This window comes from Bufo gargarizans, chromosome 3 (assembly GCF_014858855.1).
Source record: "Bufo gargarizans isolate SCDJY-AF-19 chromosome 3, ASM1485885v1, whole genome shotgun sequence".
Lineage (NCBI taxonomy): Eukaryota > Metazoa > Chordata > Amphibia > Anura > Bufonidae > Bufo > Bufo gargarizans.
In genome coordinates, this window is record NC_058082.1 from 260,284,933 (window position 1) to 260,307,348 (window position 22,416).

Here is a 22,416-nt window from a genome sequence, read left to right on the forward strand (position 1 = left end):
TGTCCTAGCCCTGACCATAATTGTGTTTATTACTTGGTATGCACCCTGTTTGTGATATTTATTTGTGGTGCCCGCTTTCATTCTTTGAATAGGGAGAGGGAAGAAACCCACTGCCAGACACTTCTGGTGATGGCTTATCTTCAAAGAACAAAAGCAAACTGATATCAAACTAACCGATCCTCATCTCTGCCGTTGCGGATGTTGCAATGTCCCAATGAAATTGGTGAGTTTGGTCAAACATCTAACGTGCATGGCCTCCCCTCCACTCCTGAGTGACGGCTGCAGCTCACATCCAGGAGACTGCTAATGCTGTTATCCAAGAGCAGAGGGAAGGCCTTGCAGAAGGTTTAGTGCAGAGACCCCATGACACAAGGTCATACAACTTTTATGAATATCGATGAGAGGTCGAATCTGCTCACATACTCCTTTCAAAGTGAAAACCTCAGAAAGAATGGGAGAACTGGGACAAAATGAGAAATCTCCATCCATTTGCTGAGTTTTTCCATTTTGTTTAAGGAGAAAGATGAGAAGTGCTAGGTATTACATTTTTCAAATATATTATGTTTTCAGAGGACCTGAAAACATAAAATGCAATGCAATCTGCAGGCAGCATGTTAAAAGATTCAGTAAAACATGTAATGTATATATGTATATCTCTGCTATTTCAGATTTTATTGTCCACAAGGGAGGAGTTATCAGTGACTGACAGCTATGTACTTTATACCCACTGTATTATCTTCACTGTTTACCTGCTCACTGTTGGAAAAACTGCGGATATGCAGTGTAATTACAGTTGTTCCTTGAATGGGACGGAGGAACTGTAATTACACTGCATGGCCCCTGCAATATCAAAGGCAAGCAGGTAAACAGTGAAGGGAGTACAGCCTCGTATGAGTGCTGCAGTCTCTGCAAACTGCTTAGCAGTGGGGGTACTGGGAGTTGGACCCCAGCTAAATACATATTGATGTCTTATTCTAAGGATAGGTCATCAACATGTGAAACCGGACAACCCCTTTAAAGGGGTTGTCCAAGTTATATTTATTGATGACCTATCCTCTTCAAACAGCTGATCAGCGGGGGTGCCGGGTGTCGGACCCCCACCGATCTGATATTTATGACCTATCCTCAGGATAGGTCATCAATAAATATAACTTGGACAACCCCTTTAATGCTGGTCTGAGAGTGGAGTTTCTTAGACTCATATGTCTGAAACTAGTTCTAATAGTTCAAGAATTTTTTTAAATAAATTTTTAAAGCACTTATAAAATAAAATGCAAATAACAGGGTACGTTATAAGACGCCATATCTTACTGGAGCTGAAGCCTAGAATAATATTAAAATGATTTAATAACTTGATAGTCCAGGCTTTCTCCAGCATAAATGCTGTTACCATCGCAGGGCATCGCCTGATTAAAGGAGATGATTTGACAGAAAAGCTCATACCGCCAGCGAGTCTGTCTTTGCTTCATATGTCCTTTCTCAGCGATCATCAAACAAGCCATCTACTTCAAAATACAGCAGACAGAATTACAGCGTGTTCTTGTTTTATTCATGAATTCATTTTGATACAAGATGCAAACAAGCATTATGTGCAACGCCTTGGGATGGAGCAGACATAAATGCAGATTTGTTCCGCTTTAGTCTTGTGAAACTTTTTTTTTTGCTACAAATTAATGTTAATTATTCCTAAGTACAGGCTTGTCAGCTTGTTTTTTTTCCGAGCATCACAAATATAATTTATTGGGAACATAACATAGGATAAGATACCTGTGTTATAGACGCTTCACACAAGTATGAAAGAAAATGACAAAATTCTTCATTCACATTTGCATTATTTCTGCTGTTCTGCTCCTATGATGGATGAAAATAACAGTACCACCAGATTCGTCATATGACATACACCAACAGCACCCCAAAGACCCCACTGACCATAAAGCTGTCCATCAGCACAGCATGATGCACTATTTTGTACAAAGTTCAGTGGTCCTTCAAGTGACAATATGATTTGCTTCTAGGACGACCATTGTAAGTTGAAACTATTGTAACTTGAGACCATAACTCTATGATTAACCGGTAATTGGTTCAAAATCCTCCAAAATGTCATCAAGACAGGAGAATATGACGATTTAAGAAAAATAAGGAGATAACTTAAACAGATAAAATAAGTCCTCACATGTAACAGTCACGGAATAGCTACTGGAAGCTGTAAACCACTAGCCATAATGAGGACAAAAGCTTCTATAGAGCGCTGCACACTATACAGTGTACCATCATGGTGTACATAGAATCAACTTATATTGATATACCTGTAGGTAAAGAACAGCACAGAACATGTAGTACCGCATTTCTATATCGGCACATCAAAACGTAAAGAAAGATAATAAATACATTGTGTATGAATTCTTTTCCCTATCTATATGAATATAACCCAGATGGCAGTCGCAGTTGCTTACATGCTTCACAACATTAAAGGGCTAATTCCATCTGAGCCATTGATGGCATATAAAGTTAGGATATGCCATCAGTGCCACTTCTAGGAACTGCTCCTTTCTCCAGAACTGGGCCCCCACAGTGAACAGTGCATCCGTGGCCACCCTCTGTTCACCGCTATGAGAGTTGCGAAAATAGCCGAGCACTGGCTCAGCTATACCCAGCAGTCCCATAGTGGTGAATGGAGCAGTGGCTGTGCTTGCACTGTGCACTCTCCACTCATTTCTACAGGACTTCCAAAAATAGCCAAGCGTGTTCCCTCGCTAGTGATACGCCATCATTGTCTCAGATGGCCAAATCTCTTTAAAATACTGGAGCTGCATAACTGAGAAATCCCTCTTCATTGAGTCTAACAGAATAATTTGAACACAAACCATATAGGATACTTACTTTACCAATTTCACTCTGCAGCTTGTACTGGTTCAACTGTACGCAATCCTAGAGAAAGAAAAAAGGTTAAATCATTAATACCACAATGTCAAATTATGCTTAACCAATTAAGCAAACTCACTATAGAGAGATAATGTAAATGCAGAGGTATCCTCCACTGACTGTTGTGAAGACTCGGTTATGATGAAAATTGAAGAATAATGATGGCGGCAATCCTTGGTTCTTTTCCAGAGATGAAGCTTTATTCTGATTATCAGACCCAGATACAGCAGGGTTAATAGCTCTTAAGATGAATGAACTTACTTATACCCAGAATGAGGTGACCTCAGTTCATCAACCTAACCTTCCCTCAGCCTTCCATCTTAGACCATTTTATAATATATATAAAATTATATATTATACCAATACTGACGAGCAGGCAATTGTCGGAATTGTCCTTCCCATCAATTGGCTGCTGAATCTATTAGTGTAAAGGGGTCTTAACATGAGACACTCCACCACACACCATGGCACGTTTCTCATATGAAATGCATCGGAAACATGCAGTGTGCTTCAGGAAACTGACACAAGTGCTTTACATGGGACATAAAGTAACTGTTTGAGAACAGATGCATCAGAAGTCAGACAGACAACTTACTACCTTAGGCTACTTTCACACTAGCGTTTTGGCTTTCCGTTTGCGAGATCCGTTCAGGGCACTCAAAAGCGGTCCAAAACGGATCAGTTTTGCTCTAATGCATTCTGAATGGATAAGGATCCGCTCGGAATGCATCAATTTGCCTCTGACCAGTCACCATTCTGCTCTGGAGGCAGACACCAAAACGCTGCCTGCAGCATTTTGCTGTTCGCCTGACGAAGCGAAGCCAAACGGATCCGTCTTGGCACACAATGTAAGTCAATGGGGACTGACACAATCTCTAACAATAGAAAACGGATCCAGCCCCCATTGACTGTTATGTGTTCAAGACAGATCCATCATGGCTATAGAAGACATAATACAACCGGATCCATTCATGAGGGATGCATGCGGTTGTATTATCTTAACATAAGCGTTTTTGCAGATCTATGACGGATCCGCAAGAAACGCTAGTGTGAAAGTAGCCTTACAAAGAATATCCCTCTCTCTGGAGGTTTAATTGCACAGTAATTCTACATTTCTCATGTGTTGCTTCTGCTAGGAAATTAAACACTTAAGGTGGTCATACACAGTAGTCTAAAGTTGATCAAAATGAAAGATTTAAACCAAAACAAAGGTTTGTTGGTTGAAGTTTAACAAAGAATGATCTTTTTAGCTGACTGATGACAGACTATTATCGTCTGAAAAGTCAACCAGGTTTATTATTTTCATCAGAAAGTTTCGGTCAAAGAAAGATCGTTCGTAAACTAAAGGCGGTTTACATGTCCCGATGTAACAGCCGATCCCCAAAAATCAGCTGCTCGTTCAGTAAAAGAGACCGTTCATCAGGGGATTTGGCTGCACATTTAGATGGACAGATGTCAGGAACAAGTGTTCGCAGGAACGTTTGTTCCAGATAATCTACCCAAATATCAGGCAGTGTAAATCCATCTTAGGTATAAGGAAATAAATAAATCAGACACTTATTCCCTATCCTGTGGATAAGTAGTCTTCATGGGACAACCCCTTTAAACTATTACAAAAATAAGATTTTTATTTCACCCAAAAAAGGTGTAAAAGTTTTATGTTAACATTTTACAGATCCACAACTGACTGTAAATAAAAAGAAATTAACCATCTAAAATATCAGTGTGAAATCTGGCACCACATGTTTTCTACCAGTCTTTCAGAGCCTGGATCTCAGCATGTTTTTGTGCAATATAAACATTCATTCAGATGATCATCTACTAATTGTGTTCTATACTTAGAAAATGAAAATATTTCAAAACCCTAATAGCTGCTGAGCTTGGTGCTGGTTCCAGTTATGCCATATGCAGTAGCTTATATACACTACGGTCCATTATGTCTAGTGTCAGCTCATCTGACAGCACCAAATGACAATAATATTGTGCTGTGCCATGCCGAGACTGACCAGCTTGCCAAATGTGCCACAAAAGCTCAGTGATCAAGCTTGGTTAATGAATCTGTCATTCTGTGTGTGCAGTTAATATCACTGCTATTATGCAGATATATATATATATATATATATATATATATTTTTTTTTTTTTTTTTTTTTGACTGGAAAGGACATAGGTGTCTCCCAAAAGATAATAAGACGATGTACAAGAGCTTTTATTTACATTTGAGCAAAAAGTGTCCAGTCCAAAATTATTCATACCCTTCTCAATAATCAATAGAAAAGCCTTTATTGGCTATTACAGCAATCAAACACTTCCTATAATTGCAGACCAGCTTTTTGCATGTCTCCACAGGTATTTTTTGCCCATTCATCTTTAGCAATGAGCTCCAAATCTTTCAGGTTGGAGGGTCTTCTTGCCATCACCCTGATCTTTAGCTCCCTCCACAGATTCTCAATTGGATTCAAGTCTGGACTCCAAAACTTTAATGTTGTTGTCTGCTATATATATATATATATATATATATATATATATATATATATATATATATATTTATATTTATATAGCGATTCATGGATCAAACACCTGTTGTGAATGTTGCCGTTATGCTCCTTGTTAGGGAACAACAAGTTGTGCAAAAAGTACTGAACAGTAGGACATGTGCATTCAAAAAAGTTTAGAGAAGGTCAGATTAATTTCACCTGAAAAGGTTAGAGTCCATTTTAGGTTCATTCTGAAATTTCACCCACAAACCAAATATCCTACAGACCAAAAGTTTGGACACACCTTCTCATTCAAAGAGTTTTCTTTATTTTCATGACTATGAAAATTGTAGATTAACACTGAAGGCATCAAAACTATGAATTAACACATGTGGAATTATATACATAATAAAAATGTGTGAAACAACTGAAAATATGTCATTCTGCTTTGCACACTCTTGGCATTCTCTTGATGAGCTTCAAGAGGTAGTCACCTGAAATGGTTTTCACTTCACAGATGTGCCCTGTCAGGTTTAATAAGTGGGATTTCTTGCCTTATAAATGGGGTTGGGACCATCAGTTGCGTTGTGGAGAAGTCAGGTGGATACACAGCTGATAATCCTACTGAATAGACTGTTAGAATTTGTATTATGGCAAGAAAAAAGCAGCTAAGTAAAGAAAAACGAGTGGCCATCATTACTTTAAGAAATGAAGGTCAGTCAGTCCGAAAAATTGGGAAAACTATGAAAGTGTCCCCAAGTGCAGTCACAAAAACCATCAAGCGCTACAAAGAAACTGGTTCACATGCGGACCGCCCCAGGGAAGGAAGACCAAGAGTCACCTCTGCTGCGAAGGATAAGTTCATCCGAGTCACCAGCCTCAGAAATCGCAGGTTAACAGCAGCTCAGAGTTGACTGAAAAAAATTCTCAATTGGTAGTTGTATAGAGAAACTGGATCACAGAGGCCAACTACCTAAAACATATCTTTTATTATTATATTCTAAGATCAACAGGGTCCCTCTCCAGGGGACTAATTCAACATAGACAAACAACAAAACAACAAAAAGCGGCCGATGCGGGACAGAAAGAGATGCTCTAATGTTGACAGCGGGTACTGGGCAACCATATGGGGTCCCTGGTGTAACCCTAGGTTGTCCCTGGTCTATTTCTCTGCCCAGAGATGCCCCCAGATGGTAGAGGCACTCTGTCCCCGTGCCTAGAACTGTCTGTCCTTGCAAAGGCCCTTACCACACAGATTGGCCCATATGGATGCCCGGGTCATTCAATGCGTGATTTATTACCTAAATAATATTGGTCTCCCTTCTAGTCTCGACGCGTTTCACCTGTTGTAAGTAGGTTCATCAGGAGACAGTGAAGGTAATCGGGTGGTCCACCCACAATGCTTGGTGGCCACACGTCAATGGTTTAACACATATAAACCAAAATCAAGGAGAAAACAATAAATAACTGGAGCTACCCCACGGTCGCAAACCAACAGCCAAAAGATCTCACAACAATAATATGTTATCACCATAGCCAGCCAGTTAAGATAAAACCGATTATTCAGATTAGTTTAATACTTATCTTTATGCTGCATGAGTCCTAGGCGGCGACCTGTGGGTAGGGGTGCTCCAGGGGGCACCAAAAATGAGGCTTAACAGCAGCTCAGATCAGAGACCAGGTCAATGTCACACAGAGTTCTAGTAGCAGACACATCTCTAGAACAACTGTTAAGAGGAGACTGTGTGAATCAGGCCTTCATGGTAGAATATCTGCTAGGAAACCACTGCTAAGGACAGCCAACAAGCAGAAGAGACTTGTTTGGGCTAAAGAACACAAGGGATGGACATTAGACCAGTGGAAATCTGTGCTTTGGTCTGATGAGTCCAAATTTGAGATCTTTGGTTCCAACCACCGCGTCTTTGTGCGACGCAGAAAAGGTGAACGGATGGACTCTACATGCCTGGTTCCCACCGTGAAGCATGGAGGAGGAGGTGTGATGGTGTGGGGGTGCTTTGCTGGTGACACTGTTGGGGATTTATTCAAAATTGAAGGCATACTGAACCAGCATGGCTACCACAGCATCTTGCAGCGGCATGCTATTCCATCCGGTTTGCGTTTAGTTGGACCATCATTTATTTTTCAACAAGACAATGACCCCAAACACACTTCCAGGCTGTGTAAGGGCTATTTGACCATGAAGGAGAGTGATGGGGTGCTGCACCAGATGACCTGACTTCCACAGTCACCAGACCTGAACCCAATCGAGATAGTTTGGGGTGAGCTGGACCACAGAGTGAAGCCAAAAGGGCCAACAAGTGCCAAGCATCTCTGGGAACTCCTTCAAGACTGTTGGAAGACCATTTCAGGTGACTACCTCTTGAAGCTCATTAAGAGAATGCCAAGAGTGTGCAAAGCAGTAATCAAAGCAAAAAGGTGGCTACTTTGAAGAACCTAGAATATGACATATTTTCAGTTGTTTCACACTTTGTTATGTATATAATTCCACGTGTGTTAATTCATAGTTTTGATGCCTTCAGGGTGAATATATATATATATATATATATATATATATATATATATATATATATATATATATATATACACCCTCTACTATGCTTTGAATAGATATTAAAGGGAACCTATAACCCGAAATGTAGTTTAATCTGCAGGCAGCAAGTTACAGTTGCAAGAAAAAGTATGTGAACCCTTTGGAATGATATGGATTTCTGCACAAATTGGTCATAAAATGTGATCTGATCTTCATCTAAGTCACAACAATAGACAATCACAGTCTGCTTAAACTAATAACACACAAATAATTAAATGTTACCATGTTTTTATTGAACACACCATGTAAACATTCACATTGCAGGTAGAAAAAGTATGTGAACCCTTGGATTTAATAACTGGTTGAACCTCCTTTGGCAGCAACAACTTCAACCAAACGTTTCCTGTAGTTTCAGATCAGACGTGCACAACGGGCAGGAGTAATTCTTGACCATTCCTTTTTACAGAACTGTTTCAGTTCAGCAATATTCTTGGGATGTCTGGTTTGAATCGCTTTCTTGAGGTCATGCCACAGCATCTCAAATCAGGTTTAGGTCAGGAGGCTGTCAGAACCTCCCAGGGAGCCAGTAGTGGGATGAGGAACCCATTGGCAGTAAGCAGCTGACAGCCCAGAACGCGGTACAAGTTTAGGGATAATCCAAGAGGGGTAGTCAATGTCCAATCCGGGTCGAGGCAGGCAGCGAAGGTTCAAGGCGGAAGACAGTCCAGGGGTCAGTAGCCGGGAAGGATACAAAGAAGCAACAGGCAATAGAAGGATCTGCAGGGAGGCTAGGTGTTCACCATAAGGTGGAATAACTCAGCAATGAGCCAGAGCTCAGGCCAGGTCTTTATAGCCAGGGAAGGTAGGAATCACCCTCCCCAGGAACCAATGGCAGGCGAGGAAGGTGGAAGGTGTGTACTGGGAATCTCCCTCAGCAAGGCTCACACCTGACAGCTGGATAATGCAGGAGCGCTATGCACCCGGAAATGTGCGAGCAGCCTGTGTACTGCGCACACGCCGCGCACCCGCACCTTGGGCACCAGGTGTTCTACCGAGCTGAAGGGGAACCCGTGCCCTGCGCCGTGCCCGTGGTCCCAGAGTAGGGGTAACACCCCCTGCTTCCTGACAGAGGCTGACTGGGCGACTCCAGAAGGCGTATTTTCTTCTGTTTAAGCCATTCTGTTGTTGATTTACTTCTAGGCTTTGGGTCGTTGTCCTGTTGCAACACCCATCTTCTGTTGAGCTTCAGCTGGTGGTCAGGTGGCCTTAAGTTCTCCTGCAAAATGTCTTGTTAAACATGGGAATTCATTTTTCCTTCGATGATAGCAATCAGTCCAGGCCCTGACGCAGCAAAGCAGCCCCAAACCATGATGCCCCCACCACCATACTTCACAGTTGGGATGAGGTTTTGATGTTGGTGTGCTGTGCCTCTTTCTCCACATATAGTGTTGTGTGTTTCTTCCAAACAACTCAACTTTGGTTTCATCTGTCCATAGAATATTTTGCCAGTACTACTGTGGAACATCCAGGTGCTCTTGTGCAAACTGTAAACATGCGGCAATGTTTTTTTTTTTTTGGACAGCAGTCGCTTCCTCTGTGGTATCCTCCCATGTAAGTCATTAGCTGACACTTTAGGATTCTTCTTCACCTCATTGAGAAGTCTGCACTGTGCTCTTGCAGTCATCTTTACAGGACAGCCACTCCTAGGGAGAGTAGCAGCAGTGCTGAACTTTCTCCATTTATAGACAATTTGTCTTACCGTGGACTGATGAACAGCAAGGCTTTTGGAGATACTTTTGTAACCCTTTCCAGCTTTATGCAAGTCAACAATTCTTAATCGTAGATCTTCTGAGAGCTCTTTTGTGCGAGGCATCATTCACCAGGCAATGCTTCTTGTGAAAAGCAAACCCAGAACTGGTGTGCATTTTTTATAGGGCAGCTGTAACCAACATCTCCAATCTCATCTCATTGATTGGACTCTAGTTGGCTGACACCTCACTCCAATTAGCTCTTGGAGATGTCATTAGTCTAGGGGTTCACATACTTTTTCCACCTGCACTGTGAATGTTAACATGGTGTGTTCAATAAAAACATGGTAACCTTTAATTCTTTGTGTGTTATTAGTTTAAGCAGACTGTGATTGTCTATTGTTGTGACTGATGAAGATCAGATCACATTTTATGACCAATTTGTGCAGAAATCCATATCATTCCAAAGGGTTCACATACTTTTTCTTGCAACTGTATATAGCAGGGAGAACTGAGCAGATTGATATTTAGTTTAGTGGAAAATGATCCATCAAAACTTGAAATTTATTCTTTTAAACCACTTCTTCTTTTATGCCTTGGGGTCATGTGGGCGGTGCACTCAGTGATTGACAGCTAACTCTGCATGACTAAGCACACAGGGAAGACTGCCAATCACTGAGTAGGACCACTTAAAGTTAATAAAATTGGTCCTCCATGTGTCATTTTCACTGACCCATATACTGTAATAGGTGTGTATGGTCTGCATTACAATTCACTTCTATGGGGCTAGCGCTGTGTGAAAAACACAGAATAAAGAACATGCTGAGATTTTTCCTGAATGCAGAAATGATGCGTTATAAATAACGCTCATGTACAGAGACCAACTGAAATGAACGAGTCAGGATTTAGTGCAGGTGCTATGTGTTCACTTCACAAGCAGAAAACTTGCTCATGTGAAAGGGACATTTTTTGGGCAAAAATTATATTAGTTTCAAGTTTGCAAAAAACATGGTGTGACATTCTGAAAGTATAATGCCCTGTAGTGCATTGTGTCACAAATAGGGATTTTTGTAGCACATTGTGTCACTACCAGAGCTTTGAGACGTTCTCAAAGCTCTGTGTCTCCACCCCTGTGATGATGTCACTTAGGGTTGGAGGTTTTCTCACTGTTCTGTTTCTCCGCCCCTGTGATGAGGTCTTACTCTCAGCTGTCTCTCCTGCGTTTGATTTCTCTGCCTTTAAATCACCCCTCCTCCTATTGCAGGGCGTGGATTATATTTCTCCTTTCAGTTGTAGCTCTGCCTTGAGTATCTTCACTCCTTTAGCTACTAGTTCTCTGGACCTGTGTTCTGCTGCTGCAAGCACTCCGGATATTGCCAGCGGTCCTTGGATCCGTCTTCCCTACGGCTGCAGCTCCATCAGCTAAGTGTGCAGACTTTGTTATGTACCTGGTGATTTCCTGACTGGATCTGAGGTGGCCCCGGTTCCCTCCTTATTCTGTGCAGGGCATCGGAGGCCGTGCCCCTTCCACTATTGTAGGGGTTACAGGGCTCATCAGTCTAAGGTACGCGGGCATGCCTCGTTCCACCATTTGGATCCAGGCATGTGCTTTAGCAGCATAGGGAGAGTGTTGAGGGTCTGACAGGGGTCACCCTTTCTCTTCCCTAGTTTGGGTCCGGTCAGTAGCTCTTTTTACTGTGTATACTCGTGTTACCCTTAAACAGCCGTGACATTATAATCCACCAAAACCGTCCTTGTTGACATGGATCCGCTTTCTGACCTGGTTGACCGCATGCAGGGTCTTTCTTTGGAAGTAGCGGATCTCCGTCAATCTCTGACTCAGCTACAAGCATTGGGCTCTGCTCCGGCTCATGGAGTCTGTTGCGAGCCAAAGGTCTCACTTCCGGAAACGTTCTCCGGGGGCAGTGAGAATTTTGTTCGCTTCAGAGAGGCATGTAAACTCCATTTTTGTTTGTGTCCCCACTCCTCTGGTAATGAGGAACAGAGGGTGAGGATTGTCATCTCCCTGCTCAGAGGTAATGCTCAGACTTGGGCTTTTTCGCTGCCATCAGGGGATCCTTCCCTGCGATCCGTGGAGAGGTTTTTTGTGGCCCTGGGGCAGATATATGATGACCCGGATCGTGTTGCTCTGGCAGAATCGAACTTACGTGTTCTATGCCAGAACAAACTGTCTGCGGAGCTTTATTGTTCTGAATTTCGGAGATGGGCAGCTGATTCAGGCTGGAATGATGCTGCACTCCGAAGTCAGTTCTGTCATGGTCTCTCAGAGGGTTTGAAAGATGCCTTTGCTTTCCATGAGAGACCAACATCCTTAGAGTCTGCCATGTCATTGGCGGTACGCCTTGACAGGCGTCTAAGGGAAAGAAACAAGACCTCTCCGTCCAGCCATTGTCAGTCTAGGGGCAATGGTGCGGACTCATTCAGTATGCAGGGGTCTCATCCTGTCTCGCTCCCCTCTGAGGAGGAGCCCATGCAGCTAGGCCGACTTGCCCCTGATAAAAGAGGATTTAGTCCTCAGAATATGGTGTGTTTTTGTTGTGGGGGCATAGGTCATTTGGCAAATGTTTGTCCGTCTAGGAGATTCCTGAACTGTACTAAGAGCGATAATAAGAGAAAAACCTCAAGTTCATCAAGTTCTGCTTCATCTGCTACTTTGGGCAAAGTTGATGTGGGAATTGATGCTTTTCCTCTGACCTGCAGTTCCCGTTTTCTCCTGTCTGCCAGGGTGGCGCTAGAGAGCAAGGTCATTCCTTGTGAGATTTTTGTCGATAGTGGAGCGGCCGTCAATCTTATTGACACTCAATTTGTAGCTTTGCATGGGTTTCAGGTTTATACATTAGAAAAGGATATACCTGTTTTTGCTATTGACTCTGCCCCACTCTCGCAGAGATCTCTGAAAGGCATTGTTCACAATATCCGGCTAGCTGTAGGTGACACTCATGTGGAGGAGATATCTTGTTTTGTCCTTAACGGATTGCCTTCTCCTCTAGTTTTGGGGCTACCCTGGCTCACTAGACATAACCCCACTATTGATTGGCAAGGAAGGCAAATAAATGAGTGGAGTGACTTTTGTAGAGAGAATTGTCTCACAGCCACTCTTGCTGAGGTGTCTACTAAAACTCTGCCATCATTTCTCTCTGATTTCTCGGATGTGTTTTCCGAGAGCGGTGTTCAGGAGCTACCTCCTCACCGGGAGTTTGACTGTCCCATTAACCTCATTCCCGGCGCCAAGCTGCCAAAGGCACGCCTCTACAATCTTTCACAACCGGAGAGACTCGCAATGCGAACCTATATCTCTGAGAGTCTCGAGAAGGGGCATATTCGTCCCTCAAAGTCGCCTGTTGCCGCGGGTTTTTTTTTTGTTAAAAAAAAAGATGGCTCTCTGAGACCTTGCTTAGATTTTAGGGAGCTGAACCGTATCACGATTCGCGATCCCTATCCCCTTCCTCTGATCCCGGACCTCTTCAACCAAATTGTTGGGGCCAAGGTGTTTTCCAAATTGGATCTGAGAGGCGCGTACAACCTGGTCAGGGTCAGAGAGGGGGATGAATGGAAAACGGCCTTTAATACCCCTAACGGGCATTTCGAGAATCTCGTTATGCCTTTCGGCCTGATGAATGCTCCGGCCGTCTTTCAGCATTTTGTTAATAGTATTTTCTATCATTTAATGGGGAAATTTGTATTGGTGTATCTTGATGATATTTTGATTTTTTCCCCTGATGTTCAGACTCATCAGGATCATCTTTTTCAGGTCCTGCAGATACTGCGGGAAAATAAACTGTATGCCAAGCTGGAGAAATGTCTTTTTATGGTATCAGAGATTCAATTTCTGGGTTTTCTCCTCTCTGCTTCTGGTTTTCGCATGGATCCGGAGAAGGTCCGTGCTGTGCTGGAGTGGGAGCTTCCTGAAAATCAGAAGGCATTGATGCGCTTTCTGGGTTTTGCTAACTACTACAGAAAGTTCATTTTGAATTATTCCTCTATTGTCAAACCCCTTACTGACATGACAAAAAAGGGGACGGATTTTTCCTCTTGGTCGGAGGAGGCGCTTGCAGCCTTTTCTAAGATTAAAGAGAGTTTTGCGTCTGCTCCCATCTTGCTGCATCCCGATGTTTCCTTACCTTTTATTGTTGAGGTGGATGCTTCCGAGGTGGGTGTGGGTGCAGTTTTGTCCCAGGGCCCCTCTCCTGCCAAATGGCGACCTTGTGCCTTTTTCTCTAGAAAACTCTCCCCGGCAGAGAGAAACTATGATGTGGGAGATAGGGAGTTGTTGGCCATCAAGTTGGCTTTCGAGGAATGGCGCCATTGGTTGGAGGGGGCCAGGCACCCTATCACCGTTTTTACCGACCATAAGAATCTGGCGTACCTGGAGTCGGCCAGGCGTATGAATCCGAGACAGGCCAGATGGTCTCTGTTCTTCTCCAGATTTAATTTTGTTGTTACTTTCCGCCCTGGGATCAAGAATGTGAAGGCTGATGCTCTCTCTCGCTGTTTTCCGGGAGGAGGAAACTCCGAGGACCCGGGTCCCATTTTGGCGGAGGGGGTAGTTGTTTCTGCTCTATATTCCGATTTGGAGGCCGAGGTCCAGGCTGCCCAGTCTGAGGCACCTGCCCGTTGTCCCTCCGGGAAGTTGTTCGTGCCTCCTGAGCTACGTCACAAACTCTTTAAGGAACATCATGATACAGTTCTTGCTGGTCACCCCGGGAGTAGAGCCACGGTAGATCTCATTGCTCGGAGATTTTGGTGGCCGGCTCTTCGTAAGTCTGTGGAGGGTTTTGTGGCGGCTTGTGAGACGTGCGCTCGCGCTAAGGTCCCTCGTTCACGACCTTCAGGTTCCCTTCTCCCGTTACCCATACCTTCCCGTCCTTGGACACACCTGTCCATGGACTTTATCACGGATCTTCCTCGTTCCTCGGGGAAGTCGGTGATCCTGGTGGTCGTGGACCGTTTTAGCAAGATGGCTCATTTCGTTCCTTTCCCTGGTTTACCCAATGCTAAAACGTTGGCGCAAGCTTTTGTCGATCATATTGTTAAATTGCACGGCATTCCCTCTGAGATTGTTTCCGATAGAGGCACGCAGTTTGTGTCCAGGTTCTGGAAGGCTTTCTGTTCTCGTCTGGGGGTTCGGCTGTCCTTCTCTTCTGCTTTTCACCCGCAGTCGAATGGTCAGACTGAGCGCCTCAATCAGAATCTGGAGACATATTTGCGCTGTTTTGTGGCAGAGAACCAGGAGGATTGGTGTTCATTTCTCCCTCTTGCTGAGTTTGCTTTGAACAACCGTCGTCAGGAATCTTCTGATAAGTCACCATTTTTTGGTGCATATGGGTTCCATCCGCAGTTTGGGACATTCTCGGGAGGGGCTCTTTCTGGTTTACCTGAGGAGGAGAGATTTTCCTCGTCTTTGTCTACCATTTGGCAAAAGATTCAGAGTAATCTCAGAAAGATGAGTGAGAAGTATAAGCGTGTGGCTGATAAGAGACGTGTGCCTGGTCCGGACCTGAATGTGGGTGATCTGGTGTGGTTGTCTACAAGAAATATTAAACTGAAGGTTCCCTCCTGGAAATTGGGCCCCAAGTTTATTGGGCCTTATAAAATTTTGTCAGTCATCAATCCTGTTGCCTTCCGCCTTGATCTTCCACGGGTTTGGAAGATACATAATGTTTTTCACAGATCTCTCTTAAAACCATATGTCCAGCCCACGGTACCCTCCTCTTTGCCTCCTCCTCCGATTTTGGTTGATGGCAATCTGGAGTTTGAGGTTTCCAGAATTGTGGACTCTCGCATTGTCCGCGGTTCTCTTCAGTACCTCGTTCATTGGAAGGGTTATGGTCCTGAGGAGAGGATGTGGGTTCCGATGTCGGACATTAAAGCCACTCGCCTTATCAGGGCATTTCATAGGGCTCATCCTGGGAAGGTGGGTCCTGGGTGTCCGGAGTCCACCCGTAGAAGGGGGGGTACTGTCACTACCAGAGCTTTGAGACGTTCTCAAAGCTCTGTGTCTCCACCCCTGTGATGATGTCACTTAGGGTTGGAGGTTTTCTCACTGTTCTGTTTCTCCGCCCCTGTGATGAGGTCTTACTCTCAGCTGTCTCTCCTGCGTTTGATTTCTCTGCCTTTAAATCACCCCTCCTCCTATTGCAGGGCGTGGATTATATTTCTCCTTTCAGTTGTAGCTCTGCCTTGAGTATCTTCACTCCTTTAGCTACTAGTTCTCTGGACCTGTGTTCTGCTGCTGCAAGCACTCCGGATATTGCCAGCGGTCCTTGGATCCGTCTTCCCTACGGCTGCAGCTCCATCAGCTAAGTGTGCAGACTTTGTTATGTACCTGGTGATTTCCTGACTGGATCTGAGGTGGCCCCGGTTCCCTCCTTATTCTGTGCAGGGCATCGGAGGCCGTGCCCCTTCCACTATTGTAGGGGTTACAGGGCTCATCAGTCTAAGGTACGCGGGCATGCCTCGTTCCACCATTTGGATCCAGGCATGTGCTTTAGCAGCATAGGGAGAGTGTTGAGGGTCTGACAGGGGTCACCCTTTCTCTTCCCTAGTTTGGGTCCGGTCAGTAGCTCTTTTTACTGTGTATACTCGTGTTACCCTTAAACAGCCGTGACACATTGTGTCGCATCTTACCTTTACCATTTTCTTCCAAAAAATAAATAAATCATAGGGCTCATGCACACTAATGTATTTTCTTTCCATGTCAATTCCGTTTTTTTTTTTTTATTTGCGGAACCATTCACTTCAATAGGTCCGCAAAAAAAAGAAGTTACTCAGAGTGTATTTTATTTACGTATGTCCTTTCCACAAAAGAATAGAACATGTCCTATTATTGTCACACATTTAACAATCCACAACATACATTTTGCAGCAAACTAAAAATGGTGTAGGCAAAATTTTCTTGCACAGAATAAACCAATCTTAACATATCTGCCCCAATGTCTTTTCTCCACTTAGGGCATGTTCACATCTTTGTTAGAGGCTCCACTCGGAGCCTCCATCACAGAGTTCATCAAAAACAGCATAGAGAAAAATTGGAGGATTTTTTCCTCCGCTCAAATAACGTCCTCATAAACGGAAACCTAATGGATCCCATTATAACTTATTGGGGTCTGTTAGGCTCTGTGTGCTGAATCCAGCATTTCCGTTATTTTCGTTCTTCTGCTCCTATAATGATGGAGAAGAAGAACGGAACATAATAGCGCTGATGTGAAAGTGCCCTTACATTCATTTATTCATTCAAATACTGATGTTATTGTTTGCTGTACAAAAAAAAGTGATTGGATAGAAGAATGTTTTTCTGTTAGGGTCTATTCACACGTCCGTTGTTTGTTTCCTGATCTGTTCCGTTTTTTGCTGAACAGATCTGGACCAGATCTGGACCCACTCATTTTCAATGGGTCCTGAAAAAAAACGGACAGCACAATGTCAGATTTTTTTTCAGGACCCATTGAAAATGAATGGGTCCAGATCTGGTCCAGATCTGTTCAGCAAAAAACGGAACAGATCAGGAAAGAAACAACGGACGTGTGAATGGACCCTTAACATGTAAAAATTAGATTATATTAAATAGTAATGTATCAAAAACTACAAAAAAATTAAAACAAAAATGATACCTGCGTTGGCTAACCACAAAATCTGAAAGCTCTCAGGGTATAAAGGGACCTTTATCATGCAGGTCTATATACAAACTCATCCATTTATAAAACCTGCTTAATTGGTTTTGCAATAATGGGATCAGCTTTTACAACACCTTTTTCTTTTCCTTTTGATCGCAAAAAAGTATCTAATGTAACACATACATCGAAAAGAACACTGTATAATCATCCTCCAACTATAGTCTCTATTATGTTAAAGTAGATAAAGGCAGAAATAAAGTACAACTACTTAAATGGAACCGGCCCTCACTGAGGACAGCATGGTATATAGTACAAACCCAATGATTTCAGCGTCTGTCACTTCTAGACTAGTAATCAACTGCCCTTAGTGAGGGCAGCATAGTAGAGGTGACAGGTTCCCTTTAAAGGGGGCGCTACTGATAACCGCAGGCTTTCATGACAAAATAGAAGAACAACTTACGTCAGAATCAGAGATAGAGACTCTGTTGGATTCAATTGTTGGCCGTCGAACTATTCGTGGTGATATGTGTGATGTGGGACCAGTTGCATATGGGCCGTAGCCCTGGTTCTGGGAGGCCAGGCAACCAGCTGTGGGTCTTTCCTGGAGGGAGAATTTTCTGTTTGAAAGTGTAGGCCGAGAAGTGGATCTTTGGAAACTGTTCAAGTCTCTCTGATCTTGAGAAGAGAGAAACACATCCTCACTAGTTCCCGAGCTCATACCGTTATTAGTCATGCTGTTCATATCGTCAGAAAACAGCACATCTGGCCCTTCAGCTTGTTCATCCACTTCTATAGCAGCAACTCTCTCAGCAAGCTCAGTCTGAGTGTCTTTACTTGGGCCAGAATCACACTCCATTGTGTGGGAAAATTCCACCGCAGTCTCTAGGGTGCAATGTACAAGTCCCAATTCAGCTACAACAGATCTTCTTAATTAAGGCCTTGTGTCCACACAGTCCCTGCAAGAAAACATAAATGTCACTAAATGGCAGTACGGAAAATGAAAAGCTGCCACTATGATCACAATTTTTACCATTGTATCATTAAGGGAATTTCCTACTAAAAACATAAAAATATTTGAAATATTAAATATTTAAAAATAAATAGCCACCATATTGTTATTCTCCACAAAAAGATACAATGTTCTTAAACGTGAGTGGGCCACCCTTCAACCTCTGGGCCTCATTAAGAAAAGTGCCTTTATTCCAAGTGCCATTTTGTGTTTAGAGGACCAATTTACTTTTCTACACCCAAACATTAATAGAAATATTGAAAGGTTTGAGTTTTCACATTGGCCACTGAGTACTCATAATTAGCTGACATCTCTTGTAATTTTTCAGCATGAGCTGTGTTCGATTGCAATTACTGTAAAGGTGCAGCCACATGGGTTATTTTTTCATAGAGTACTTTGTTGGGATTTTGCTGTAGATTTACCATTAATTTCACCCTATGCATCCATGGTGGAATTCTGCAGCACAAATTATAAGGGTTTTCCAAGATTTTTTTTTACTTATGACTTATCCATAAGATAGGTCATTAGTAAAAAAAAATAAAAATAAAAAAAATAAAAAAAATAAAACCCCTTTAATATAATGTAGATGTAAAACCCCAACGTAGGTCTACTTCCATTGCGGATGAGATTTAGTTAACTTTCATCCACTTTGCTGCGGATAAGAGATAATTTGTTCATTAGAGGTGTAGAGATCACACCAATGGGGGTAAAGGGGTCCTCCACAAACAAGAGATGGTTAGTTACCTAACCATGAGAAAATGGGGCAAGAGACCAATTTGGAGAAAATGTAGGAGACTTTGATGGCATAGATGGGCCTGGAATCATGGAAAATGGTGCTAATTTGTCTGGGGTGTAGGGGTAGTTTTAAAAGAGTAAAGCAAAGATACCCTTGTATTGATATCCCGATAATGACTGTTGTTGAGGGAAGGGTCATATTTAAATATATATGTATATATGCCGTGACATATATACATATATATTAGCCCTTGTCTATGGGCTCCTCCGGGTGATTAATGTTAGATATGTGCCCCCTTGTTAGATAGGTGCCCCCTTGTTAGATAGGTGCCCCCTTGTTAGATAGGTGCCCCCTTGTTGGATAGGTGCCCCCTTGTTGGATAGGTGCCCCCTTGAGGTATATATGCCCCTGAATCAACCCTATAATCCATATATGCTCATAGATGTGCCCCAAGCATTTAAGTATCATTAACCCCTGATACCCTAACGCTCCCCTATACCACCTACGCTACCTTATACCCTCCTATACCCCCTCCTATATACCCTACCCTATACCACCAACGCCTTATACCCTCCTATACCCCCTCCTATATACCCTACCCTATACCACCAACGCCTTATACCCTCCTATACCCCCTCCTATATACCCTACCCTATACCACCAACGCCTTATACCCTCCTATACCCCCTCCTATATACCCTACCCTATACCACCAACGCCTTATACCCTCCTATACCCCCTCCTATATACCCTACCCTATACCACCAACGCTACCCTATACCCCCTCCTATCTACCCCCCTATACACCCTCCTAATCCTATAGTATTCTCCTATCTACCCTGCCCTATCTCCCTTATTTCCCCCCATACCCTTACTGCCCCCTATAATATACTCTCATCCCCTGCTCCCCGGTGTCTCAACCCCCACAGCCGTCCTGCTTACCCCAGCAGTACAGTTTATGAAATACCCCTTAATTTTACCCCATAGGGATAGCATATAGTCAGGCTTGGGTGGGCGACTGTTAAAGTAATACTAGTTAGATCTTGGGGTGGATTTGGGACTGTGTTAGTGTAGTTAGTACCGTGTTAATGTATTGTATTAGTGTGTGTATCTATATTATAGTGTATTGTTATAACAATATATATCTATCCATTTGTTTAGATATATATAGTTATAAACATAATAATTCCTTTATAATTGCAAGGAATCACTGCCGTAGAGGTAGTATATTGTTGGCACTGTATTACTTGTGTATTCTGTAAGGATTAATAAATACTGTGTCATTTGTACCTATTGTGTAACGTGTGATTACTAGCGGTAGTCAGTAAGGCGCATGCAGCTAGTGCAGCGATCAGTGTAAGCATAGCGAAAGTATTGTGTTAATTGTTATATAAAAGGTATAAATAGGTGGAGTCATCAATAGACGGTTCCTCCTATTCATGAATATTAATTATCAATATTCGCATAATATTGGTGATTAATATTCCCCTTTAACAACTGTGCTAGTAAGTAAAAGTGGTGAACTGGAACTGAGCTCTGAGCTTTAAATGAAACGGTAAAGAATGTGGGCTAGGAGATATCTGGTCTTATATTCTAATATTCTAACCAAGGCTAGTCCTCTTTTTCTGTAGAAAACAACCCTCTCCTGTGTTGAATACAAGAAGTAAACCTTCATAATCAATTAGATCTCATTATTATCCCCTGGCGAGAGGAAAAGACAATTAGTGCTCCGCGAGCAAGCTTGTGGAATGAAAGCCACACAGGTTACTGCAAATATTCCTCTTTATTATCATAACCCCAAGATGATATATTAGGAGTTATATTTACCTCCAGCGACATGCGACCGTGAATTATACAGGCAGCTACCGTGCTGGCACAAATCATCTATTAACTTCTAAATACAAGGCTTCGAAGAGTCTGAAAATATCACTGCTCCAAAATTCATTTATACAGTATACAATACATATGACATGAACATCTGGGATAGCGAAGAAGACAAAGGCGTCACCAAATTATTATCCGCACACTTCTAAGTTATGTATGCATACTGTACGCCAATTAGGAAAAGTAAAATGGTGTGGCACATTTAATATCACTGTTCTTGGGAATAAAATCTACATGAGGTAGTGTTTTGTACACTCATTTTTTTGGGAGTACCATCTCTCCTTGGGGAGAGAGCGCCTTAATCAGCATGAAGAGACTTATAGGCCAAACATGCTCCTCTGGAATTCTGGGAAGAAAAGGATGCAAATGAGCTCTTCACGCCACCAGATGTAAGGCAGCTATCCTATAAGTCAATATTCGACCCTTTGAACAGACCTTGAGACATGACTCGGATATTAAATAAAGCCAGCACTTCATCTGCAGACAGCTGTTTTGGGGTAATTGCCCCTCATCAGTGCAGAGCAGAGTGTACTGGCTTAACTGTGCACAGACACATTGACTGGCCAAAAGAGAAAAGGCACAACTTTTTGTGGACTGATCAAAGCAAAACTGTTATTTTTGAATCTAGTGGCCTCAGAAAGTACATCAGAGCACTGAGCACTAAATTCAAGCCACAGTACACTGTGAAGACAGTAAATGATGGTGCAAAAATCATGATATGGAGATGCTTCCCATACCATGGTATGGGTCTATTTATTGAATACGAGGGATCATGGATCAATTTGAATATGTCAAAATACTGTTCAATGCCGAAGAAGGAATGCCCAAGAAATGGCTGTTTCAACACGACAATGACCCAAAACACACCAGTAAGCGAACAACATCTTGGTTACAGACAAACAGGATTAAGGTAATGGAGTGGCCAGCCTAATCCCCTGACCTCAGTCCCATAGAGAACTTGTGGGGTGACAACAAGTGCGGTTTATGAGGCAAAACCCAAAAATGCAGAAGAACTGTCGAATGACTGGAAAACTCTTCAGAGGCGCCAGAAGTTGGTTGACTCCATGAAACACAAATGTCAAGCAGTTCTGAGAAACAATGGCTATGCCACTAAATATTAGTTCAGTCAGTAATTCAAACTAAAGTGAAATCTCACACTTTTTTTTTTTTAGTTTATACGTTACATTTTTTAGATTTTAAAGAAAAATGTTGTGGTACTACAATTTTTTTTGAACAGCCTAATATATTGGTTTCTTTACTTTCTGTAAAGGGTTAGCACAAACTGGATACATTGTTTTATTGCTTTGATTTGGAATTAAATGTGTAGCATTTCCAGTGCATTTGCAATTATGGAAATAAAAGTTATTATAATACTACTGTATATGTCAACCCTAATAAAACAATATTGTGCAGTGTACACATATTTTGAATACCCTATTGAAAGGGCACTTAATTAA

General features: G+C 42.6%; 1 protein-coding gene across 2 annotated transcripts in view; it reads right to left on the reverse strand.

Moving 5' to 3' along the window:
• The window catches only part of CAMKK1 (calcium/calmodulin dependent protein kinase kinase 1), a 245,382-nt gene that overhangs the window by 136,523 nt on the left and 86,443 nt on the right, over window positions 1-22,416 (reverse strand). For both annotated transcript variants that reach the window (XM_044285140.1, XM_044285139.1), the window contains exons 2-3: window positions 17,791-18,286; window positions 2,881-2,928 (exon numbers count right to left, since the gene is read on the reverse strand). In XM_044285140.1, coding sequence (XP_044141075.1) covers window positions 2,881-2,928; window positions 17,791-18,186 — 444 coding nt within the window. In that variant the 5' untranslated portion in view covers window positions 18,187-18,286. The remainder of the gene's footprint in view (window positions 1-2,880; window positions 2,929-17,790; window positions 18,287-22,416) is intronic.